This window comes from Nilaparvata lugens, chromosome Y (assembly GCF_014356525.2).
Source record: "Nilaparvata lugens isolate BPH chromosome Y, ASM1435652v1, whole genome shotgun sequence".
NCBI lineage: Eukaryota > Metazoa > Arthropoda > Insecta > Hemiptera > Delphacidae > Nilaparvata > Nilaparvata lugens.
This window is the reverse complement of record NC_052519.1, coordinates 5,762,608-5,790,329: the sequence shown is the minus strand read 5'-3', so window position 1 is coordinate 5,790,329 and position 27,722 is coordinate 5,762,608. Positions and strand designations below refer to the sequence as shown.

General features: G+C 34.1%; 2 protein-coding genes across 3 annotated transcripts in view; one reads left to right on the top strand and one right to left on the bottom strand.

Moving 5' to 3' along the window:
• Positions 1-27,722, top strand: part of LOC120355115 — a 201,009-nt gene that overhangs the window by 159,469 nt on the left and 13,818 nt on the right. The gene's annotated exons all lie outside the window — the stretch shown is intronic.
• Positions 58-27,589, bottom strand: LOC111064428 (recQ-mediated genome instability protein 1-like). 2 transcript variants are annotated; one of them, XR_005573475.1, is made up of 9 exons: positions 27,373-27,589; positions 26,663-26,800; positions 25,088-25,312; positions 24,071-24,204; positions 23,191-23,293; positions 19,789-20,484; positions 2,119-2,214; positions 755-935; positions 58-333 (listed from the first exon to the last, which is right to left on the bottom strand). XR_005573475.1 is itself a non-coding variant. In XM_039443610.1 (8 exons), the coding sequence occupies exons 1-8, from the start codon at positions 27,487-27,489 to the stop codon at positions 828-830; spliced, it is 1,617 nt and encodes a 538-aa protein (XP_039299544.1). In that variant the 5' UTR covers positions 27,490-27,589; the 3' UTR covers positions 58-827. The 2 variants fall into 2 exon arrangements, 1 of the variants encoding a protein (XP_039299544.1); XM_039443610.1 differs by having other exon boundaries at positions 58-935.

The following is a 27,722-nucleotide window of genomic DNA, read 5'->3' as shown; positions in this document are numbered from 1 at the left end:
AAAAACGTAAGGAAGGTAGTTCGGGCGCCAGTTATAGTTCTGGGGTAACCAAACACCTTTTTAAAAAGAAAACTTTATTTTCAAACACATAATTATAAAATATACATCGAAAAAGAGAGAAGTGCTCTCGGTGAAGTTTGGCAGTAGACTGACTAAAAGTACTATGATCGAGCATTACAATGGAATACAGCGTCAGCAATAATATTAGGTGTTACCAGATGTAACTATTGACAAGTCATGATGTTTTTGTGGATGTCGCATTGTTTTATAAGTAAATTTAATACGATAGCTGCGCTTGCCGCTGCTCAGGGTTAGTATAGTGGAATATTAATACTGTAATTAAAATAAAACTACAGAGTAGAAAGTTGGATTAATATAAATATAGTTCATTTGGACCCAAGGCACATCTATGATGATACAGATTCCGCTATTATAAAAATTTGTGAAAATTTAAAAAAAAATAAAATACAGCTGAATAAGTATAATGTTGGAAGTATTCGTCTTTACCTTTTACAATTTCCGCTATTATAAAAATTTAAATTAATTAAATACAGCTGAATAAGTATAATGTTGGAAGTATTCGTCTTTACCTTTTACAATTTCCGCTATTATAAAAATTTAAAAAATAAAATACAGCTGAATAAGTATAATGTTGGAAGTATTCATCTTTACCTTTTACAATTTCCGCTATTATAAAAATTTAAAAAGTAAAATACAGCTGAATAAGTATAATGTTGGAAGTATTCGTCTTTACCTTTTACAAGTGTAAGAATCAATGTCTTCTCGGGTTGATGAATCTTTCAAATGCTTTGGATAGTGTGTTTCGCTTATGATTCATCAACGTCGATTATTGTGAATGATTCTCCATCGGATGATTTTTGGAGCGTCATTTTACATTTCAAGTTTTTAATTGATAATTGAGCAGCTTTGAAAATCTGTGAAAAGAAGGAAAATGTTATGAAAATGTTTGGTGGATTGATGTAACTCAAAAATTACATAACTCAAGAGCCTCTATACCGTACAATTAAAATATGCTGGACAGTTTTATTTTATCTAAATTCAAGCTGTTTAGGTTTGAATAAGTTGTCCTCTTCCTACTATTCTTAATTGGTCCTTCAAAAACAAAACATATACAAAAATCAAAACTTTCAGCAAGAATATAAGAGACCAATCACCTGCAAGGATAATCCTGTGCGCCGGTCAGAGTTGCTAATACGATTAACCAGTCATTTAAGAACTTACAAAACATGAAATAGGAAATTATATAATATAATAATGAAAGAAGATGATGAATAAGGGTGAAAGGAAGAGAGAAAGAAAGAGAGATGTCAAACATACTATAGGAACAAAGATAAGAGTCACTCAAAAAGTATGTCCTCAATTTTACTGGTAATTATCCATCCATTCAATAGTTCTTATTTTAAGCAATGTAACAGAGTTTCCATTAATAAGTTCAGTAAGGTTATCTGGAATTTTATGAATTTACTAGCTAGATAGAAGTAATAATATTCGTATGGCTTTAAAAGTAGAATAGAATCAAACAAAATAGGTAATCATTATTCGTTCCATTGAAATTGAGCCATCAATGATTCTGATTTGAAATAGAACGTTATGGGGAAAGACTTATTCCAATTGAAAAATTCTCTTTTACTTGTCAAATCCACTTTTATTGATCTAACTTGCAGGACTGCAGTTTCGTGTTAAAACCTACACATCTTTAGCATCTTCAGTTGTGTTGGTACTTGGTGCACATACTTTAGCCGAATTATTGGTTTCAATACGAAACTGTAGTTCTGCAAGTTAGATATTAATTCAAGTGGATTTGACAACTGGAACATTGCTTTTAAAGTGATTTTCAATTATAGAGAAGTTTCACAAAAGTGTTATCATATGGGCACGTTAACTGACGGTTCCGGATGACATATAACAGTCGTGAGACCCATTGACGGCGTAAATAAGACTTTCAGGCGAGGTAAAACTTCCGTCAGGGACTCTTCACCAATTACAGGCATACAACTATTATTATTCCACAACATCAATGAGTACCTATACAAAACATTTCAACTAATTTCTAATTTAAGAAATAGATTTCTCTACAATAGAATTAGAAATTCTTACCTTCTCAAACATTTCTTTTAATGCAGGATTAACAGCCATTTCCCTATTTCTAGCCAACATTTCTGCATAACTAAATCCTATAAGCTTATTCAAGACCTGAAAGAAAATAGTTTTTGAATTATTAACTTTTTCTTTAGTTTCAACTTTAAAGAAATATTTTTCAAGCAATATTATTAATACCTAACGTGAACGTAATAGTATTGAAATACACCAATTTTATTTTAGTTCTTTTGATTCAGGAAAAAACATTCATCTAAATTTCATGTCTTCATAAAATTGTGTTTAAGCCACATGTTTTTCTTCATTGTTCAACTATTCTCGGTTGAGTCTACAAAAGTCTAAGAATTTTGTTAATGATGGTAGAGTAGTCAAAACGCTACTAAAAGAAATGAATTCAAGGTGGTTCAAATGAAATCAAGAAGGGAGTTAGTCCAACCTATTATAATTATTGACTTTTGCGTGGAGCCCAGGTTAGAGCTAGAATAAAATTGAGAATGACATTCTCCAGATTTGTCCAGTAAATAATACAAATCAAAACTTCTCACCAATCAACAATTACTAAACAAGCGGATCTAAATGTTCTATTTAGAACACCCCGAGTTACAACCCCTAAGTCACCCCCTTATGAGGGGTTGGAATTCAGTTGTACGTCGAAAGGTAGAGTATTTGACCAATAAATTATCCTGAAAGTTACAGTATTATTATTATCTACAATAGTCTTCAACTTATTGAAGGGTTCCCATACATATGACTCACTCTGTATGTATTCACCTGTTGAATAAATGCAAGGTTTTGAATATAGAAGGAATATTTCTGTTTACTTTAATTTTAGAAAATTACTTCAGTGAGAAATATTTAGTTATGAAAGTTGTGCAGAAATTTTTTTTTCAAAATTATAACTTCTCCAAGATAAAATTTTATTAGAGGGCTGGATTAATGTTGTGATTTTCACGGTATTGGAGAAGTTTCATGATGTAATTCAGCAGATCACGTAATTAAATTCTAATATTTCCTCTATTGTTTTCCTTGAGTACTTAGAATTGTTGCAGACGCTAGATCACCATAAAAAATCAGTTGAACATCCATTCTATTGCTGAGTCTTCTACTTCGCTTGAGGAAATTTTCCTGTATTCTGTCTTTGTTAGTATTCCTTTCTCGTTCTATTGAGGGAAATTATTTTCGTCCCCACCACATACTTTGTATTAAGTAAAATTCTATTGGCTTCATTACCAAACCTGATACCTAAATTTTGAACCTGATTCGGTCGACTTGGAGACCTGAACAAGAGACCGCGTTTAGATTCTGTAGAGTACAGACATTACTTTTCTGAACTAAATTATTTATTTGCCTGATTGAATCATGTCTTATTCAGACAGTTTTCCTTTCTCTCCTGGAGACTCAAGTTATTTATTATTATTGGTAATCATTTATCCCATCAGTTTTGAAATCGCTAATATTTTTATTAAGGAGCAATGTTTACTTATGTACGACCTCTATAAGATGTCCGGTTCTTCCAATCATAAAAGCATATATAATCAGTTGAAAAGATCTTTTAGAAAAATGGTAAAAAAGACTAAACTCGATTACAATAATAATCGTATTTTGCGTGCTAAAAACAAGCCAAGGGAATTGTGGTCAATAGTCAGAGAGAATTTGATTAGGAATGAAGTAGCTAAAGGTGATAAAATATCTAGTCATACACCAGATGGTTTCAATGATTTTTTTTATTGACAGTGCAGATGGAAAATTGCGTTCAATAGCAGATCCTGTCCATGACGTTTTTCATTATCTTGACAATTACGAAAATTCAATGCCAAACTCTTCAAAACCCTCTTTCTCTTTTCATCTTAATTGTGAGATTGTTGAGTTTTTTGAAAATAACTCACTGTTCTCCGATAGTCAATTTGGGTTCAGACCTAATAGAAGCACAAATACAGCTATATCTGAATTCATGGAAAACTGTATCTATTCTATTGATGAGAAGTGTAATCTACTAGGCAGCTTCTATGACATGAGCCGAGCTTTTGATACAATATCTCATCCCATCTTATTACAAAAGCTCAAATTCTATGGTTTTGATGACATGTCAACCAATTTAATTGCCTCTTACTTGAGTGATAGATACCAAACTGTTTTTTATGATGGCTGTTTTCTAATTATTTAAAAGTGTTATCAGGTGTTCCTCAGCGTTCCACACTAGGTCCTATCCTCTTTATTATATATGTTAATGATCTTCCTGCAGCAATCAGTTTTAAAAATGTAAAACCATTTATGTTTGCTGATGATTTAGCTGTTCAAATAAAAAATAATAGTCTTTCTGGTAGCTTACATATGGTTAATGAAATAATATTGAAGATTGGACAGCTTCTAATTCATTGTGTCTTAATAAGGACAAAACACAACTTTTAGAATTTTGATTTAGATTACAATCTGACAATGCAAAGTTTCTCGGTATTACAGTTCAAAGCAATTTAAAATGGGACTTACACATCAAAGTATTATGTGGCAAACTGTCGTAGGGAATTTTTATGTTAAATAGATTGAAGTTCATTGTTGATAAGAGTGTTTTAATTTCAGTGTATTTTGCTTATCTTCATTCTCATTTGTATTATGGTGTTGTTGCCTGGGGTAATGATACGAATGTAAATAAGCTATTTGTGTTACAGAAACGAGCAGTAAGGGTCATTGCTAATGTGAATAGTCGTTCTCACTGTGTAGATTTATTTAAAAAATTCATGATTTTGACAGTACCAGCTATTTACATTTTTGAATGTCTTATGTATGTAAAAATTAATTTAGCAAGTATTTCTGTAAATAGTAACAGTCACAACCATTACACTAGAAATTCTGAATCGCTTAGAGTGTACCAGTGCAATTATGCAAATACATTGAACTGTTTTAAGGAGTTCGGTATAAGAGCTTATAATAAGCTTCCTGCACATTTAAAAGAGCTAGAAGTAGGTAATTTTAAAAGAGCCATAAAAAAGATGTTAATAGAAATATGTCCATATAGAAAAGAGGAGTTTCTAATTTGAGGGTATTTTGTTTGATGTTTGTATGCTTGTGTTTGTATTATTATTTCTTTGAATGTAAATACTTTTATTTACCATGTTTAATCTATGACGATGCTATGCATTTGTATAAATGTTTTCTGCAATAAAGAAATCTTGAATCTTGAATCTTAACTTATTAATGGCGTAGTTAATTTCCATTCAGAACAATGCTGCAATTTAGCTTCAGCACGCAAGCACTAACTTCAGTACGCAGCTAGAGCTTGGTCGAGACGGTAGTGTTGTTTTGTGCTCTCTTATCTTCGATAATGATTATCGCTTAGTTTCGCCCTATGGACTACTGACGGCTTGAGCTTTCCAGCCTATTTGTGAGTGTTCACTGTGAGTTATTCATTTTGAAATTATTTTTTGTGCTTATTACAAAATCACGCATTCGAGATGAGTTCTTGTGGCAAATGTAAGCAAACTGTTAGTCGCAATACAGATAAACTTTGCTGTAGGGAGTGTAAGTCTTATTTCCATATTTCTTGCCTCAACATTAAGCCAGAGGATTTATCATTTATGAAGGGTTCGACGTGGTCATGCCCCGAGTGTTTGAAAAAGCAGCGTTCGTTGAGTGTTCAACAAACTGATTCTACACCAGTTAAAGGTAATAGGGACTCGAGTATGGTTCGGCTGGAGGGAAATTCCGCTTCATTTGAGTCCTTAGAAAGTTTGATAAATAGTGTTCGTGAGCAATTGTCCGGGAGCATTCAGGAAATTAAAACTATTGTCGGCACCAGTCAAGAAAAACAGGAAGAACTTACCATGATTATAAGTAAACAGAATGAAATAATAGACAATCAGCAAGGCCTTATTAACACTCTGAGTAAGGAACTGGACGTGATTCGTCAGAAGCTACTGGTCACTGAGGAGCGTTTGGACGAGCATGAACAGTATTCCAGGAGAAATACTCTCGAAATTCAAGGTATTCCCGCGAAACCGGAGGAGGATGTGCTTCAGACGGTGACTGAGGTGGGAAGGGTGGTGGGTTTCAACATAACTCCAGATATGGTGGACGCCTGCCATAGATTGGAAGTGAAGAAATGGAGGCCTATTGGAAATCACGGAGCAACAACGTTGTTACCTCCACCGCCACCGGCTATAATCGTCAGATTTGTCAGGCGTCTCGACGCCGACCAATTGATGGAGCAGAGGAGGAAGTTTGGGGTCATCAAGAGGGAACAGATACACGGTCTAGTCGGCCAGGGTCCGATTTACATCAACCGAAGTCTAACTTCTACAAGGAGGAAACTACTGGTTTTGGCCCGGCAGCTCAAGAAGAACGGGCGAATCATAGATGCGTGGGTTGACAGACAGGGGCGAGTTCGAATTCGCAAGGATGTCAACGGAGCTTCAAATATTGTAAAGAATGCCGAAGACTTGAATTTTCCCAAGTTATAGAAGATTCCCGTTCATGAACTCGAATTCTTTCATTAGTTTATCTGTTCTTGATTATTTTTGAAAACATTTTTGTCTCTTTGTACTTGTTGCTAGTAATTTTGCTCTTTGCTTAACGAATACAATATTAATGATAACATTGATAAAGTCTTTGTTCCGTGCTTAGGTTTTTTATAAATGAAGTAAAGAAATTTATTTTTTTTAAACTTATTTATGATTGTATCATAATTATGTATACATTTTAGGAATTTAAGAGTGTCACCCTTGTCTAAATTGTTTTTTTTTTTAATGGATCAATCTATATAAATTCTCGCTGATTGTAATGTGGTTCATTACAGTTTAGGCAGAAATCTCTATGGTTATTACTTTATCTATGAATAATATACCGTTCATATGGAATGATTATTTAAAATAGTATCTCAAAGTGCTTATTTGTATTGGAAATTTTATTATCCATTTTTTTATATACTGTAAAAGTTATAGTGTTTCGTGGATCAAATTTATTATAGAATTTCGTTTCCCTATATGGTTTAAGCCACCAGCTTATTGAATATTCCGTTCGAGCTGTGACTATTCGAACGACCTTTCTATTTATATAAATACTTTTAATTACTATAAGTGATAATTTAAAGTTCATTCAATCAATCGAGATACTTACGAAGTAGGATATTGTTTTGTTTCATCTAGCGGGATTGAACATTAATGTCAGATTAGTAACATGGTATACTTTTTCGGAGGTAGTAGGCTGATAAGTAGATAGGCTGCAGTTCATAGCTGATAGGCTGATAAGAGTCCAATGAAGTATTATATGGATTAGATAGAGTTTGCTTCCACCTAACACACTCATATGGCCTATATATTTTTTTTCTCATCCATTATTATTATTTTTTATCGACTGCTCCAGTAGAATATTATATTTTATTGTCATTGTTGAATTAAACCTAATGTAGGCGTTTCTATCCTAGCTAATGTATCAAGAGCTGTGTTGAGACAGTGCTATGAGCATTCCTTCATTTTGTAATGCCAAGTAGGCTGTCAAACTATGGAAATGATAATGATTATTATCTGGACTATTATCACAACCGTTCGTTGTCAACAGAAATTACTGGTGTTTGATGTTAAAATTTTAAACATCGATGCTCCTTCAGAAAATCAATCACATTTTTTTTTGTATTGTTTTTTTCTGTTTTAGTTGTTGTGGGTTAGGCTGTGTGGTTGGAGGCTTAGGCTGTTGGTGGTCCCGGGTGGGATATTTTCTTCTATCTCATACAGATTTTTCTCTGTTATTTTATCTTGAGAGCATTCACTTATTGCTCTTTGGATTAATTAATAAGTTTCTTTTGTAAAATCATCTTCTCTTCCTTATTTGCTCAACTCCAACTCATTCTAAACATTTTTTTATCATTATTCAAATCAATATTCGCTTATTGCTCTTTGGATTAATTAATTCTTCTATATCATCAGCTCCTTTCTTTTTTCAGCTTCTTTTTCTCTTCCATTTTTATCTTGAGAGTATTCGTGATTGCTCTTTAATTAATTAATTAGTTCTAAATTCCATTTTTTCTATTGTTAAATCATCTTTTCATCCTCATTTGCTTACATTCAGAACTCTTTATCTAATTCTAAACATTTTTAATCTTTAATCAATTGGTTATATTACTTGCACATATTTGTGTATCATTTGCATGATGCTTGATTGGGAATTTTTGTTGAGTTTAGGGGTGGGCTGTAATTGATTATTAGTTGCTATGGCTTCTAGGGAATTGAGCGTTTATTATCAAAATGTGAGAGGTTTAAGGACCAAAACTCATGTGTTATTACAATCTTTACTTGCTTCTGAGTATGACTTGATCTTGTTGACTGAAACATGGCTGAATTCTGGTTTTTCTGATAATGAGGTCTTTGATGAAAGATATGTCGTCTATCGCCGGGATCGCCCCGGAAGTGACTCATGTCGGGGAGGGGGAGTTCTGATTGCGGTTCGTAAGCAAATCCGTTCTGAAGAGTGTGCCAACATCAACTCATCTTTCGATTGTCGGAGTTTTGAGAGCTTGATGATTAAAATATTTGATAGGGATGGTCCTATATATGTTAATGATGTTTACTTCCTCAACTCTGCCAATTCTGAGAGCTATGGAAAGTACTTTGACTGTATTGAAGGATATGTCCACTTGATTGGAGATCGACTGCTTATTGCTGGTGACTTTAATTTGCCTGAAGTAACAGATTGTAATTATGATCTTCACAATGGTTCGGTAGCAGCTAAGAGGTTAGGACATTTTCTAAATTTCTTTGACTTGAAGTCAATCAATGGAATAAAAAACTCTAACCTACGCACTCTAGATTTGGTTCTTTGTGGTTTACCCGTTATAAACGTTGAGCATGACTCTAATGCACTGGTACCAGAGGATATTGAGCACCATCCAGCCCTGAATATAAGTTTGATAACTGGAATTTCTGTGAAACGGCGATCGCCCGTTAATGCTCCTCCTGTCTATGATTTCCATAGAGCAGATTATTTTGCACTGTATAATTTGCTCAGAGACTATGACTGGAATGATTTGTACAGATTTGAGGATGTAGAATGTGAATTCTAAACTATAAGTTATAATTTTTGATGACGTGTCTGTGAAGATCGATATTGAAGAGGGCGTTGGTTTGGTGACTTTCAACTTTGCTTTTTCCTGTTGGACCTTCTTCTGAAAAACATGGCTGGCTGTTGCTTGTATAATTTTGTGCTCTGAGTTATTGTCTGTTTAAATGAATTTATTAATGTTTTAGATTGAAGTTTATATAAATTTTTGTGCAAAATTCGCTATTAGTGTAGTAAAGCCAATAGCCACTGTGTTTCAACTGTAAACTAGATAAGTATTTTAGTTCGTAGTTACTTGAAATCATTAAGCTTATAAGTTATTGTTCGTTTTATAATTCTGTGTTTTTTCCAAAATTTTCATCTGAAGATTATAAGTTAATTTGCTCTGAAAACTGGATTTCTCATTTATAGGCAATAGATCCATTCACAGTTTATCAAGTATCTATTTTATTGGAGCCGACAACTTTCCTTAGTGTGATTGGTGTTATATGCTATTCCAACCGTTTAAGGAAAAATTGGTAGCACGGCAAATGGTACGCCCTGGTGTGGGACTGAATCACCACATTTGTTCCAAATGTTACCCCTGTGGTGGGACAGAATTACAAAATAAATATGTCCCAAATGGTACACCATGAAATCCTGGTTATAGAAATTATTAGTGGATAGATATCTTGATGGGTTATGAATGGTTTGTTGCTGAGTGGGAAATCAGTTCAAGAGAGATCAAGTCCTAATGAATATATTATCTGTGCAGACTAGCAAAATGGCATACAATATGAAAAATATAAAATTGATGATGAGTTAATAGCTGCCTTAACACAACTGTTTGATAAGCAAGATGCTAAGTTAGACCAAATGTTTAAAATCAAAATGCTAGATTTGATGAGTTAAATGCTAAATTTGATAAGCAAAATGCTAATTTTGATGCTAGGTTTGATGATATGAAGCAAGAATGTACTAGCATTAGACTAGAGCAGGTTAGTATAAACCTTCTATTGAAAAATGCAAATGAAACAGTGAAAGATAATCATGAAGATGAAAACAAATGAAGCAGGATGATAGTAGTGTTAAGTTACAAGATCAACTCATTCAAGATTCTGACAATGTCGGCCTAGTTACTGTTGTTGAAAAAGTCAACCATAGTGAAAGTGTAGAGTTGAGTAAAGAAGTAGGTAGGGAGTTGTCTTCATTGAAAGTCAACTATCAAGAAAGTACTATTGCTACATTGAAGGTTAGGAAAACAGTAAACAAATCGAATGTTTCTATGGATCAGATTACTACATCGAAAGTTAGGAAAACAGTAAATAAAATGAATGATTACATGAGACAGGTTTCTGTGGAGGTTAGGAACAATGTGAACAAAATGAATGTTGCTTTGAGTCAAGTTGATGAGTTCAACTTTCAACTGAGAATTGAAAAGGTGTATGCAATGCATTCTCAAGTGAGCATGATTGACTTTGTGAGCAAAATTGCTTTGTTAAAACAAATGACCCATGAAGAAAATCATGCTATTGAAGAAAACAAAACGCAAAGTTTCCATTGATGTATTAGTATTCAAAGGTTGTTTCAAGTTGCTTATTTACAAGATGATGACAATGAATCACATGATGAAAGGGTATTCCCCACACACAATGATTAGGAATCCTGTGTTATGCCGGATTCAGAATAGCATAATCGCTACACAGTGTATGGTAAGAGTCCATAATTGTGTCTTTTTTCTTTCCTATAGCCTATTTTTCTTGGCCCTTGATCTTTTCAATTTTCGATTCTTTCCTGTCTTTGTGTAATATTCAGTAAATTTCTTCTATGAAGCATATCTTAACCAATCTTGTCCATAGTCATTTAAATTTGTATTTTTTTCTGAAATAATTTTAGAAGTTGAAATAGTAGCTTATTTTCCTAATCTTTAAATTGTTGATAAAACTTAACTTTTCTAAAATCTATCCATTGTAGTGTAAAGATTGTTTGCTTGTGGCATATTTTTTCATCATGTATCACTTATGTGAAGTGTATCAATTTTGTGTATATTGTTTTAGGGAATTTATTTACCCAGTTTTCTTTTTCTCTTGTTTGTATTTTTTAGGGAACTTATTTACCCAGTATTTCATCTTGATCATCTTTGTATCATAATCTTGAAATGTTTATACTTATTATACAGTCTTTAAATTTTAAATTATTTTAAAAAATAATTGGTTTAATTTAAAACGTTGTGTTATATTATCAATTGAAATGAGTTAAAGGCTAAAATTTTTCTAAAGTGTTTTGTAATTGATATTTTTTTTTTAAATTTTAAAACTGTTTGTTCTATAAATTTTGATATGATTGATTATCGTTTGAAATGGATGCTGGAGTGTATGTAGAATTTTTAGTGGGGTTTGTTGATTAGAATTTTGCTGGTATGTGATTGTTTTTTGAGATGGAAACCCATTATTGCCTAAAGAAGGAATAACAGAGGTTATGACTTAGAGAGGCAGTAATGAGATAATACTTTTTGTGTTGATTAATAATGTTGATTGCCATAGATGCAAAAATAATGATTAATAATGTTGATTGCCATAGATGCAAAATGATGATTACTTATGAATATTGTTTGCCTTTGAAGCAAAATATTATTGATGTTTTGAATGATTTCTTGTTTGATGTTTGTATGCTGTGTTTGTATTATTATTTCTTTGAATGTAAATACTTTTATTTACCATGTTTAATCTATGACGATGCTATGCATTTGTATAAATGTTTTCTGCAATAAAGAAATCTTGAATCTTGAATCTTAACTTATTAATGGCGTAGTTAATTTCCATTCAGAGCAATGCTGCAATTTAGCTTCAGCACGCAAGCACTAGCTTCAGTACGCAGCTAGAGCTTGGTCGAGACGGTAGTGTTGTTTTGTGCTCTCTTATCTTCGATAATGATTATCGCTTAGTTTCGCCCTATGGACTACTGACGGCTTGAGCTTTCCAGCCTATTTGTGAGTGTTCACTGTGAGTTATTCATTTTGAAATTATTTTTTGTGCTTATTACAAAATCACGCATTCGAGATGAGTTCTTGTGGCAAATGTAAGCAACCTGTTAGTCGCAATACAGATAAACTTTGCTGTAGGGAGTGTACGTCTTATTTCCATATTTCTTGCCTCAACATTAAGCCAGAGGATTTATCATTTATGAAGGGTTCGACGTGGTCATGCCCCGAGTGTTTGAAAAAGCAGCGTTCGTTGAGTGTTCAACAAACTGATTCTACACCAGTTAAAGGTAATAGGGACTCGAGTATGGTTCGGCTGGAGGGAAATTCCGCTTCATTTGAGTCCTTAGAAAGTTTGATAAATAGTGTTCGTGAGCAATTGTCCGGGAGCATTCAGGAAATTAAAACTATTGTCGGCACCAGTCAAGAAAAACAGGAAGAACTTACCATGATTATAAGTAAACAGAATGAAATAATAGACAATCAGCAAGGCCTTATTAACACTCTGAGTAAGGAACTGGACGTGATTCGTCAGAAGCTACTGGTCACTGAGGAGCGTTTGGACGAGCATGAACAGTATTCCAGGAGAAATACTCTCGAAATTCAAGGTATTCCCGCGAAACCGGAGGAGGATGTGCTTCAGACGGTGACTGAGGTGGGAAGGGTGGTGGGTTTCAACATAACTCCAGATATGGTGGACGCCTGCCATAGATTGGAAGTGAAGAAATGGAGGCCTATTGGAAATCACGGAGCAACAACGTTGTTACCTCCACCGCCACCGGCTATAATCGTCAGATTTGTCAGGCGTCTCGACGCCGACCAATTGATGGAGCAGAGGAGGAAGTTTGGGGTCATCAAGAGGGAACAGATACACGGTCTAGTCGGCCAGGGTCCGATTTACATCAACCGAAGTCTAACTTCTACAAGGAGGAAACTACTGGTTTTGGCCCGGCAGCTCAAGAAGAACGGGCGAATCATAGATGCGTGGGTTGACAGACAGGGGCGAGTTCGAATTCGCAAGGATGTCAACGGAGCTTCAAATATTGTAAAGAATGCCGAAGACTTGAATTTTCCCAAGTTATAGAAGATTCCCGTTCATGAACTCGAATTCTTTCATTAGTTTATCTGTTCTTGATTATTTTTGAAAACATTTTTGTCTCTTTGTACTTGTTGCTAGTAATTTTGCTCTTTGCTTAACGAATACAATATTAATGATAACATTGATAAAGTCTTTGTTCCGTGCTTAGGTTTTTTATAAATGAAGTAAAGAAATTTATTTTTTTTAACTTATTTATGATTGTATCATAATTATGTATACATTTTAGGAATTTAAGAGTGTCACCCTTGTCTAAATTGTTTTTTTTTTTTAATGGATCAATCTATATAAATTCTCGCTGATTGTAATGTGGTTCATTACAGTTTAGGCAGAAATCTCTATGGTTATTACTTTATCTATGAATAATATACCGTTCATATGGAATGATTATTTAAAATAGTATCTCAAAGTGCTTATTTGTATTGGAAATTTTATTATCCATTTTTTTATATACTGTAAAAGTTATAGTGTTTCGTGGATCAAATTTATTATAGAATTTCGTTTCCCTATATGGTTTAAGCCACCAGCTTATTGAATATTCCGTTCGAGCTGTGACTATTCGAACGACCTTTCTATTTATATAAATACTTTTAATTACTATAAGTGATAATTTAAAGTTCATTCAATCAATCGAGATACTTACGAAGTAGGATATTGTTTTGTTTCATCTAGCGGGATTGAACATTAATGTCAGATTAGTAACATGGTATACTTTTTCGGAGGTAGTAGGCTGATAAGTAGATAGGCTGCAGTTCATAGCTGATAGGCTGATAAGAGTCCAATGAAGTATTATATGGATTAGATAGAGTTTGCTTCCACCTAACACACTCATATGGCCTATATATTTTTTCTCATCCATTATTATTATTTTTTTATCGACTGCTCCAGTAGAATATTATATTTTATTGTCATTGTTGAATTAAACCTAATGTAGGCGTTTCTATCCTAGCTAATGTATCAAGAGCTGTGTTGAGACAGTGCTATGAGCATTCCTTCATTTTGTAATGCCAAGTAGGCTGTCAAACTATGGAAATGATAATGATTATTATCTGGACTATTATCACAACCGTTCGTTGTCAACAGAAATTACTGGTGTTTGATGTTAAAATTTTAAACATCGATGCTCCTTCAGAAAATCAATCACATTTTTTTTGTATTGTTTTTTTTCTGTTTTAGTTGTTGTGGGTTAGGCTGTGTGGTTGGAGGCTTAGGCTGTTGGTGGTCCCGGGTGGGATATTTTCTTCTATCTCATACAGATTTATCTCTGTTATTTTATCTTGAGAGCATTCACTTATTGCTCTTTGGATTAATTAATAAGTTTCTTTTGTAAAATCATCTTCTCTTCCTTATTTGCTCAACTCCAACTCATTCTAAACATTTTTTATCATTATTCAAATCAATATTCGCTTATTGCTCTTTGGATTAATTAATTCTTCTATATCATCAGCTCCTTTCTTTTTTCAGCTTCTTTTTCTCTTCCATTTTTATCTTGAGAGTATTCGTGATTGCTCTTTAATTAGTTCTAAGTTTCCATTTTTCTATTGTTAAATCACCTTTTCATCCTCATTTGCTTACATTCAGAACTCTTTATCTAATTCTAAACATTTTAAATCGTTAATCAATTCGTTATATTACTTGCACATATTTGTGTATCATTTGCATGATGCTTGATTGGGAATTTTTGTTGAGTTTAGGGGTGGGCTGTAATTGATTATTAGTTGCTATGGCTTCTAGGGAATTGAGCGTTTATTATCAAAATGTGAGAGGTTTAAGGACCAAAACTCATGTGTTATTACAATCTTTACTTGCTTCTGAGTATGACTTGATCTTGTTGACTGAAACATGGCTGAATTCTGGTTTTTCTGATAATGAGGTCTTTGATGAAAGATATGTCGTCTATCGCCGGGATCGCCCCGGAAGTGACTCATGTCGGGGAGGGGGAGTTCTGATAGCGGTTCGTAAGCAAATCCGTTCTGAAGAGTGTGTCAACATCAACTCATCTTTCGATTGTCGGAGTTTTGAGAGCTTGATGATTAAAATATTTGATAGGGATGGTCCTATATATGTTAATGATGTTTACTTCCTCAACTCTGCCAATTCTGAGAGCTATGGAAAGTACTTTGACTGTATTGAAGGATATGTCCACTTGATTGGAGATCGACTGCTTATTGCTGGTGTCTTTAATTTGCCTGAAGTAACAGATTGTAATTATGATCTTCACAATGGTTCGGTAGCAGCTAAGAGGTTAGGACATTTTCTAAATTTCTTCGACTTGAAGTCAATCAATGGAATAAAAAACTCTAACCTACGCACTCTAGATTTGGTTCTTTGTGGTTCACCCATTATAAACGTTGAGCATGACTCTAATGCACTGGTACCGGAGGATATTGAGCACCATCCAGCCCTGAATATAAGTTTGATAACTGGAAATTCTGTGAATGGCGATCGCCCGTTAATGCTCCTCCTGTCTATGATTTCCATAGAGCAGATTATTTTGCACTGTATAATTTGCTCAGAGACTATGACTGGAATGATTTGTACAGATTTGAGGATGTTGATGCGGCCGTTGACTGGTTCTACAGTGTCATTTATGAGTGTTTTAATGCCACGATCCCCCTTAAAAGCATCTCAAGTGAGAGGTCTAAGTATCCGCCTTGGTTCACTCGCCAAATAATTGACTTGGTTAAGAGGAAGAATAAATGTGCACGTAAACAGCGATCTTCAGTTCGTTACAAAGATGAATTTGTGAGACTGAGAAGGGAACTGAAGTCTTTGATTGCAGTTGCCTATCGGAATTATTTGCTGAAAGTTGAGTCTGACCTCGGTTCCAATTCCAAGAATTTTTGGAAGTTTGTTAATGAGAAGCGCAAGTCCGATGGATTTTGTGAGAAAATGACTCTGCATGACAAAAATTTTGTTGGAGATGAAATTCCCTCAGGGTTCGCCAAATATTTCGGATCTGTTTTCTCACCAGTCACCGCTTGCTTTGAGGAGGGTGATGGGATTGAGTTTTTGCATGATACAGCCAATAGTACTCTGGAAGTTGCATCATTATCGGAGAAAAGTATTCAATCTGCAATCAAAAGATTAAAGCCTAGAGTAGCTCCTGGACCTGATTGTATTCCTTCCTTCATTGTTAAGGGTTGTGGTGAGCTATTAATAAGACCGTTGAAATATTTATTTAACCTGTCACTGAGAAATGGAGTCTTTCCAAGTAGATGGAAGGTCTCGAAGATAATCCCAATTTTCAAGTCTGGCAGGAGAGATGACATCATGAACTATAGACCAATCAGTATATTGTCTGTCTTTGCTAAGGTTTATGAGAGGGCTCTTTATGATGAGATTCTATGGTATTCACGACCAATACTGTCTGAAAAACAGCATGGTTTTCTTCCTGAAAGATCTGTTGTGACAAATTTATTGGAGTTTACAGTGTCTGCCTCCAATGTACTTGATGCCGGTGGAGAAATGGATGTGATCTATACTGATTTTAGTAAAGCCTTTGACCGTGTTAATCATTGTATATTGTTGAAGAGGCTGTCACAGCTGGGCTTTAGTAGTGCTTTGGTTGATTTATTCAGAAGTTACCTGTTTCAAAGAAGAAATTTTGTAACTGTTCAAGGAACTGTTCAATGCTTATTTCAGTACGTCTGGTGTTCCCCAGGGTAGCAATCTGGGGCCCCTTTTGTTCTTGCTATTGATAAATGAGTTACCACTTCAGATACCCAACTCCAAGTGCTTGATATTCGCTGACGATATGAAGATCTACAAAGAGGTGAGAGGATTGGATGATTGCTATTCCTTGCAGGCTGATGTTGATAGAGTTGCATTGTGGTGCCATGTGAATAAGCTTGATATCAATGTAAAAAAATGTAAATGTATGACTTTCTCCAGAAAGGTTAATCCAGCTCGTTATCCCTACTCAATCAATGGTGTGTGCTTGGAGAGGGTAACAATGTGTAAGGATCTTGGTATTGTATTCAGTTGTACATTGTCCTTTTCAGCACATGTTGATCACATCATTGGCAGAGCGATCAAGCTATTGGGCTTTGTTCTGAGAAACTCTACCGGCTTCAATAATGTTGAGACTGTTGTAACTCTGTATCAGTCGCTAGTCAGAAGTGTCCTAGAGTACGGATCTATTGTCTGGAGTCCCTCTACTCATCAGAGTCGAACAAGTACAGAATAAGCTCCTTCGCTTCCTATTCTATATGCAATTTAGAAGAGCCTGTCCCTTGGGTTTTCCTTCTGGACGTTTGAGATCCCTTTTCAATATGGACTCTTTGAGGGCTAGACGTGACAGGTTTTCATTGATGTTTGTGGTGTCACTTTTGAAAAATTATATTTATTCACCCGCTCTCCTCTCTAGGATTGGTTTCCAGGTACCCACGTTCAATGTCAGAAGAGTTAGGACCTTTCATGTACCAAGATCAAGGACCCTTCATAACTTCTGCTCTCCACTTAATAGAGTTTTGAGGCTATTCAATAGCGTTTGTGAAGGTGTTGATGTGCATGGCCCTGTTAGTGAGGTTAGAAGGCGCATTATTGAGGCTATTCATAATTAAATTTGAATTCAGTTTCTGAATTGATTCAATTAATATGATGTCCGTGATTCTTATTAATTTTATAGAGTTGATCAAACATACAGTTTAAATCCCTTAAATTTTATACTTGAATATCTGTTGTTGTTAAAACTTTTTCTTTTCTTCTCTGCTTTCATCAATTTTCTTCCCACAGTGGCACATGTTTTCCCTTAACCTGTTTCTATGCTCAATTGTAGGCCTATTCTTTTTATAACTTATTGGATAGGTTTTAGATGAGTTTGGATAAGTTAGATTAGTTTTATTCTGTATTTATTATTTATGCTTAGATTATTTACAATTACTTATGCTTTCCTCATACTTATCATCTTTCTTATATATTTGTGAATTGCATGTACTGTATCTCTCATTTTTATTTCTTTTAGTAACTTACTTTATTCGATTGTAAATGGTAGTAAAGACTGTTTTGGGCTTAATGCCTGTAGTCTGTAATAGTTGTTCTGTAATAAATAATAAATAATAATAATTTATTTATTTTAGGCTATATAGATTAGTAACAGTCAAAAACCCATTTGAGGGTGAGTAATGAATATTTAATAGTATTGTTGTATTGTTTTTTCTTGTTAATATTTCTTGTATGTATCATTTAACAACCTCTCATTCTACAGTTTTTCGTTTTCTTTTATTGTTTAATGGATTAATCAATAATTTTATAAAACGAATTTTATATTGTATCATCATGATTTTATCCTCATGATTGATTTTGTATTGTTCATCATTCAAAAAGGTAAATCCTAAAAAGTAATAATCCTACTTAACTATATTGTAATGTAAGTTCAATGATTGAACATCATTGACTGTTTAAATCATCAGATTATATAAACACTTTGAAAACTTAAAATCTTTATTTTCAAAGTAAATTGTATGTATGTATTGTATTCATAAGATGATTTCATGAGAAATCATTCATTGAATATAATATTTAGTATGTTATTTATTCTAGCATTACTAAGTAGTTGTGACTTGTGTTGCAGGTTTTTTTTTGTTTGTGTGTGTATTCTCGAATACTCATTCGAGGATTGAGCTGTAAATATGCCTTGCTGTCGAACGAGGGCTGACGAATTCGCCGACCGAGATGCCCGGTGATATCGGACATCTGACCTTGCCGTGCGGGGCTGAAAGACGATCTTCGATCTGACGCCACTAGCCCGATGCCTAGAGGCCATCACCCTTCATTCTCATCCATCACCCTTTGGACACCGGACTCGAGGACGACAGATCTTATATAAGTATTTGATACACCCCACTACAATATCAGATATCCATCACCCCGTAAATTTGGTCTCTTAAAGACATGAGTATCTGGTCTCTTAAAGACATGTGTTGGTCTCTTAAAGACAGATTTATAGGTGATGGTTTTTTGATCCATTCCGAGCTGCTTTGTATTAACACACTTTTTTATGTATTTTAATACGACATGCAGTCAATTATTAGGTAAATAATTAAAAACTTTTACTTGCTGACTGAAGTACTTTCAATCGTCTAGCGATCATTTTCAACAGTGATTTTCACAGATTTATTATTTGATTATTCATCTAAAGATGTGTTTGTAATACTTTCGATATTATTTTCATTATTATAAGAGCAGTCAGTCAACCGCATATCTATGTTCTTATTTCCAAGACTCTCAAACCACTTAAATTAGGATCAAATTATTGACCAGATTCAAATCGACAGACCTCAGGGCCTAGCACAATTTCAACAACTAAGCCTTCTTCGAAAAATCATTTGTCACCAGGAGAGCGGCTTCAAAGTTAATCAGTATGATTTGAGGAATGAGAGGTATGTTGTACCATTTACTTAAAAATAACGTTTACTGATATATATGTATTTATATTTGAATTTACATGTTTTTGTATATGGTATCTTGTCAAGCAGCCTTTTTTAGGTTCGCTTAAGGTAGTTTATTTATTCAATAAACGTTTTTTTCTATTCTATTCTAAAAATATTATGCAAATTTGTCTACTTACATCGACCTCAAAGGAAGCATCCACAATTTTCTGGCCAATTATCAGGAGTGAAACTTTCAAATTCCAATTTCCATCCTGAACCATTAGTTTCGATTTCCATTTTTCCACTTTGCAGTTAACAGTCATGGTTCTTTCAATGGGAATGGTCTCAATCCTTTCTTCATTTGTTCTTCTAGTAACTGAAGATGACGTCATGGACGGCTGTTGAGATGTTGTGTTTCTCACTAGAGATGCAGAAGTCTTATTGTCACTTGCAACAGTAGACATGCTAGGCGGCCTACTCACACTTTTGCTGGACACTGGTTCTGTATTTCTTGAACTGCTGCTTGAAGAATGAGACTGTGGATATGATGTGCTCGGAAAACTAGGAGTTGTTTCCACAATGTCATCTGAAATATCAAAGCGAGCGTCGTTTGACCAATCACGTTCATTATACATTCTCGAGTTATTCAAGTTAGTCGCAACATTATTCTCATAGATATCGCCATTTTCAAAGGGTATATCTATGTCGTCATCAAGTAAGTCCACAGTTTCAAAATGTCCGTTACTAGTTGACTGAGATGTGGGCGCCGGGTTGTTACGGTGTGTAACATTGTTCAGGTTGGCGGTGTCGTTGTCAGGTTGCACGCTCAGGAATATGTCATCATCGTCCGAGTCCAACAGATTTCGCTCATCAACAGGCTGCATATGATTTGTCTGAAAGTATAATAAGAAAATATTACATCCACGAGCCTGAAAGATGTGTTTATTATCAAAGTTTCTATGAACACAGTTTCCATAAACCCAAAACAAATCCGACCATTTTATTCAGAATTTTGCAACTAAAATATCAGACATAACTTACAATTCAGTGTTTCAAACTATTGTGCACTAATTATTAGACTGCTCAACATGATTCAAGCATAAACGTGAATGAGAAAGACTAGCCCTTTCGGTCATGCTTTTTTTGTATTAGTAGAAAAAATCTGAAATTTGGAACTCTAATTATATTATTTTTTTAATGATTTTTAAAAGTGTCAAAACATTTTTCTCACTAATAGTTATGGAAATATAACATGGTCGTTAAAACGGCCACCATTACTCAAAGGTAAGAAATAATTAGTCTTTTCCATAAATTGCACAAATGTTATTATTGGTGGAAAAAATAATTTTAGGTATTTACAAGTCTTATTTTACATAAAATAACATGTTGTAGATATGATAATATATATTACATAAATATGTCAAACATTTGGAGCAATGGAAGTAGAAAATTTGTAAGTTTAAGTTTCAGAAGGTCTTCATTGAAATACCTATGAGAGTAATGGATTGGCGTTTCCATATTGACCACATCCAAAGGAGGTGGTGAATACCAGTCTGCGTTTGTAGTCAAATATTCTAAATCCGATAAATTTCCATCAAAAAGTAGGTCTTCCATGTCTTTATCACTTAGTTTATTATCGCTCATGGTAGAAGGATAAAATATAAAATATCCACAACATCATAGAGCAAAAGCCACAAGAAAAATCTCTACAAATTTACTTGTTTTATTGTATTTCTCAGCTGATTTGGATATTTGAAATTTGATTTGCACCAACAGTACACTTCCCACTATGTAATCTTGGACATTAAAACGGTCAACACTTTGAAGGGCCAATTCTCGGTTCTCATAATTAATTAACTGTTTCTGTGATAATATTCGTTTATTCCAACATTTTATTGATGTAAATCTTTTTTTTTCCCAAATAAAACTTGAAATGAAGCTGGTATGCCAAATTGAAAGTTGCGTGTTGTGAAACAATGACAGTCTCCTAACAAAAGTCTTCAAAAATTTCGTATTTTTACCGCAAGAGCTCACCACATGTCATATATTCATCACGAATATGTTCGTTCAAACGGCCAATATGGCTTAACGAGGTGAAATTAGTTGTTTGTGACTTAAAAAAATTGAACCAAGTGATGGTCGTTATAACGACCACCATGACCGAAAGGGCTAGAGATGCGAGGCGAAAATAAATATAATTGTTTATTGTTTTTGAAGGGACGGATTCAAGGATCCATAGGCAAACCAATACCTATGTCCTTTACAAGAACCAGGAGTTTTTCCCTATACTAACATTCCATTCATCACCTGGTTGCAATCCTTGTCGCAATCCAGTGTGATATGCTTGGCAGTCTCTTCAGACTGATTAGTCCACGTGACTTACATGAGTTCCACTCCTGGCCTTCTTTGTAGGTCTTTCCGCTAAGGAAGGTGCAGCCAAGTAGCCTCTAGGGCGCCCGGCCACCCTTGACTCAGCCTCTTGACCCACATTTGTGCCTGGTTTTTCACCCATAACTGGTCTCTTGGGCTTTTTCTTTATGCCCCTCCGAAACTTCGCAGGGTCAAAAGCCTCACCTCTCCCAAGAAGTTTTGCCTAAATGGCCGCCCTTCTTTGGGCAGTGGTGAGTTTTGGCCTCTCCACCCACAAACTCGTGACCTACGTGAGTTCCACTCCTGGTCTTTTTGTAGGTCCTTCCGCTGAGAGAGGGGACGCCAAACTGCCTCTAGGGCGCCCGGCGCCCGGCCACCCTCGACTCAGCCTCTTTACCCATATTTGTGCCTGGAGTTTCACCCATCTCTAGTCACTTGGGTTTTCCTTATGGCGTACCTCGAATAAATTTGATGGAAGTTATCCGAACAGCAAAAAGCAAAGTTATCTCTGTGAACTACAATAAATTTAATGCATCTTTGTCTGACCGACAAATTAATTACTCTACCACTACAACTAATTTTAATCTATCTAGTTAACTTTTGTCACTAATGCATGTATTAAAGACAGAAGAATACTACACAACCTAGAATTTCAGAAAAATAGTACTATAATATAGTATCAGTATACTATAGGTATCAGTATCAGAGAGCTCCTTATTATTTGAAATATTTTTGTTTATTTTAATGCATTTTTTATACGCTTGTGTAATTTAATTTAAAATGCTTGATTTTTTCAATAAATTTTAATCTCAAGCTAAGGAGATTCTAATATAAAGGGAAACAGGTTGCAAATAATCACCAAACATGAAGTCTCTACTTTTTACAACATAAAGTTGCTTTAACGAGTTATCGGCGAAATATAAGTACTGCATGTGCTGTAGTACCCTCGATATGAAGTCTTAGTTTAACAAATTTATTGATAGCTCGGATCCAGATAATGCTTTTTTCTTGTTACTTTGTATCAACATATGAGATTTTCCAATATAATTCTGCGCAAGAAAAATAATCAAATAACATGGTATTTCCAGACGAATGAGCCATTCCGATTGATTAGAGAATTTACTCTCCTTCTCGATTCTCCCATCGCTAGTAATTGAAAAAATAAAACTGCTAAGAAAATATCATTGTGCACAAAAGCTAGAATTATTTATGTCATTTGTAATACTTACATTAGGTGCTCGATTTTCGTTCCCCACATTTACTTGAGAAAATAGCTGGGTTGTATTATCTGTTTGAGCTATATTATTTTTAACAACATTTGGATCGAATTGTCTGAAACATTGTAAAATTCTAATTATTCTACACTCCGACTTCAGAAATAATTATTCAAGAATTTATTGATTTCGGTTTTCACAAAACACTGACAAGTGAAGAGAAAGCGAAAAGTACTCAAATATTAGATTTTTCTAAAAATGCAGTAGATCAAAAGATCACAAATCTACGACTTGACTAAACAATCGCCAGCTGAATTGATTATTGATTGATAATTTTGAAATTCTAGTTTTCTACATTATTTGATTCTCTAATTTCATAATGTTCAAACAATTTGGTCATAGTATTTGAAGTAAAAATGCCATAAGTACCAATGAAATACTGAACTGACAACGCACTTCGATATAGGCTAAACTCAAAGCAACGTATACGAAAATTGCAGCGCCTTAGTCGTCTCGGCTATCCTGGCCGGCATTTCCACTTGGCCAATCATAGATTTTCAAGTAAAGTGATCTAGTGAGTGCTCACCTTGAAGTAAGGTGTTACTATGCCACAGGATTTCTACATTTTCATTGAACAGGCTCCAACAAAAAATAAAGTAAAACATGAAAAGCTTCACGTTTCTAAATAAATGAAAAAGAATATTTTTCAAAAAAATGATAATCTACGTTATGTTGAAGATTTAAAGAAATAGTCAAGGCACACAAGGTTGATATAAAAATGCTTTTGACAAAAAAAATACATCCAAGTTAACTAAGAAAGAGCAATGAAATGTTTCTGATGCTGTATTGAATGTTCTATTTTCAACTTGTTATCCAGTGAATTGATCTTACTAACAATTTTTCGGCTATGATGTGAGCAACTGGATTTGATTCAACCAATGTGTCCAGTTCGCCGCCTAAAATCTCAATGTTATTATCTTTCAAAAGAAGCACACCTTTTCTACACTCTACAGGACCTTTGACTACCACCTGTAATAAAATGGTAACTAGATTAATTAAACACAAGTAACGTAACTCTAGAATACTAGATTGGAAATAGCACAAATTTCTGTTTTATTCGAACAGTAAATGTATCAATAATTTGATTGAAAATGAACACTTGTAAATTATAATAGGCAACCGTATTTGAGAAGTAAGTAGTCTTGAGCGAATAAGATTGGTGAATTTTATTTGCAAACATGTCAAGTGATTGTCTAAGCAGTCAGAAACGAATTCAGAGAATTCAGGAGATTTCGGTTGCCAGAATAGTGAATACATTATTTTAAATAGCCCTGTACTATTGAACAATATTATTATGCACCACATTTATTCTGAATATACATTTTTACAATTCGTATTATTTACATTCAATAATCTACTGATTTCGAAAAAGTGAGAATAGATATTATAATCATTTTTTCAAATGTTTCATTTCAAGTTATTTGTGTTTCATAGTTCTTTGATAAATGAAGGATAAAAACAGCTTTCTTGATTTCTCTGAATGTTAAAACATTAATTAACACACTATTAAATCAATAAGCAATCATAATTTTGATTAATGATTAAACACATTTTGATTTTTTGTAAGCTAGAGCGTGAAAAGCAGAATGTTCAGCTGTTCCCAGTGGAAAGTATGAATCGGAAAGAGGCGTTATGAGAAATGAGCAACTTACAAATTGAAGAATATTAGCGTAAAGCTTATCAAAAACAATAATATATCTGGCTCAAAGCGGACATAAAACTTCAATCTAGTCCTAATCGACAGTAGTTCAATTTATATTCTACAGGTTTACCTATAATAGTACACTATATTTTTCATCCTTAACAATTATTGAAGGAATCCATAAATCACATATATAGTTGAAAACGTTACCTTGAGCCCAGGTTCCATGGACTCATTCAGCTTAGTTAGATAAGAGTATTCAAAGCCTTGAATGGTTTGAACCCCGTCGGTGATTTCCATTTTTAACATACGTTTGGGTTTTGGCATCCAACTGGCTTGCGTCTCAGCTCCAATTTGCTGATCATCCAAACACAGTTTACGCATCTTTTCATACTGACTGTAGGCAGACTCTCCAACGTTGAAAAAATAGTTTATCTGGAAATATATTTGTGAAAAATAATGAAAAAATATTATGTAATTTGAGAATACATACCGGTAGGTCATAAATTAAAAGAGTCAAAATTAATAGAGTCATATAAGAAGAGTCAAATACTTGCACTACTGCGATTATTGACAACAGAAAATAGCGTCCAGAACAGAATTTGACAAAGCACGGACAAAGATGAGAAGGAATTTGAATTTCCATGTTTTACAATTCGGATTCCACTTTTCAATTTGAGACAGATTTTTTAAATTGTGCAAACATTTCTTATGAATATGGAAATCAATAATCCAAGTACCCTTTTTGAAAACTTTTATTCACTACATGTTTCGAAATATCAATGCCATTTTAATTTCCAGTTAAGAGTAGCCCTCCTCAACAGAAATTTAATTTATTATGAACTATACTATAGCATTGACATTTCCATTATTCTTGTTTTTAACTGCCAACCAGTGGGAATTAGACTAGTGATGGAGGTTTCGGGAACAAGACCGACTGCTAGCCAATTGTTTCCGCCCTGCCGGAGAGTTGTTACAGGCATTTCTGTGAGAGACATTTTTGTGACGCGTCAGAGTTCAAAATTCAGAGCTCCCATGAAAAACTCAGTATGACGAGGACCTATAATTTTTAGAAAATGTTATCACTGGAGATGATTCTTGGGTGTTCGAATACGACCCATTTCATTGTTCAACAACATGTCCTATAAAGTCTGGGTCCTCGTCACACTGCGATGCTGGAGAGCGCAGCAACCGCTTCATTTACTGTATACTAGGGAAAATTTGACACATCAAAACTTCAAAGTAATACGTGCAAATCTAGGCAATGTGGCCTTGCAATTTGGATTGAGATCTCCACATCTCTGTGACCCAGACTTGAAAAACGGGCGAAAAAGTACTATGGAATTCTGTAACTATAGACTGCCCAAAATAGATAGAAATGATCATTCATAGTATCATTCATAGTTGGTATAACAGTTTGGGCTCAGCCTGATGTCTTCTTTCAATCATATTGTACATTATGATTTGTAGATGTTAATAGATAAATAAAAATAACCAAACGCACGAATGACTCTTAATCTAGTAGGATGATTTGGATCATGGATGATATAAACAGCTATTGAGCTATTGCTCGCGACCCATCGGAGACAGAATTGTTGACTTTGGTTCTTTGGTTTACAAAAGTAATTCAAACTCTCTTGATGATTCTTTCATAGCCTTCGTGCAATTCTTGATTTTGAAGTAAAAACTTGGAGTGATAAATAATTGCAAATTCCGACAGGTTACGGCATAGATATTTTCACAACCAATTTAACAAATTCAACCCATTAAAAATTGGTAGTTTACCTGCATAGGATAAGTTCCAGTTAACATAATACTATTTATATCTGACAGATTTGGTGGTAGAGACCCGTGACTGATCATCTTTAGATCCGCTAAAAGCCATTGCTGCAGAGCAAACTTTTGAAGTTCAGAAGTTGAATACTGTAATCATAAATCAGAAGTTTATCAAACTACGATTATAAAACAAAGTAACGAAATCATGATTAAGTTTATAAGTATGATAATTGAGTTTCAAAAAGAAATTAAAAATAATAACTGAATTATGAGATAAATTTTGGGGGTCCCACTCAGACGGAGTGCTCTGCTCCCAAAATACAATCATAGACATCTATGACAGCTAATCCTTTATCTGCACAGATAATCTCTGTCATATAACTGAAATAGTACAATTAGCTTCTTCATTTAAAATTGCCGTATCAGCTATGTGCATTTGATCTACAGTACTATGCTTCTCTTTTCCACATAATAAAAATAGGATGTTTTATTACCGGTAACTAACTGGAGAGCTGGATAAACAAACATAGCTTTTCATCATACTTGCAAATTCAATAACACTATTCAATGTCAGTTATTATTCTAGTAATTTATAAAATAGTTTAAATAAAATCCTAGTTTGAGGCAACGATTAGGCCTATGCGAAAGTAAAATATTGTGAAAATTGTTGTGCAGAGATGAATGTAGTACTATAGAACCAAAATTATGATACTACTTACATTTTCTTGTTGACTCTTGAACCATTCAATACAGCCGTCCAACCAATCATTCGATGATGGCAAGTGAATATTTTTCGTTGACAAAAATCTTGACACTACCTCGGATTCGTTGGTCATATTGATTCGACTTGATTTCAAGACAGAGCAGGATTTTTGGATATTTGTTACATTATATAAATCAAAGTAAGATGTTTCAAGTTGCACTTTGCTGCTAATAATCCCTGAAATTTCAAACAGCATGGTCAATCTATTGATTTTCATGAAATTAGAAATTGAAGGTATGTGTGTTCTGCTAATATTATAACAAATTGTAATATACTAATATTTGAAAATCGATAACAAAGAAATAC

Excerpts from the sequence above, each read along its gene's own strand:
- LOC111064428 (XM_039443610.1), bottom strand. The coding sequence starts at position 27,489 with ATGACCAACGAATCCGAGGTAGTGTCAAGATTTTTGTCAACGAAAAAT. Across the intron at positions 24,205-25,087 it reads CCATGGAACCTGGGCTCAAG|GTGGTAGTCAAAGGTCCTGT; the intron begins GTAACGTTTTCA and ends ATTTTATTACAG. Across the intron at positions 23,294-24,070 it reads CACATCATAGCCGAAAAATT|ACAATTCGATCCAAATGTTG; the intron begins GTTAGTAAGATC and ends ACAATGTTTCAG.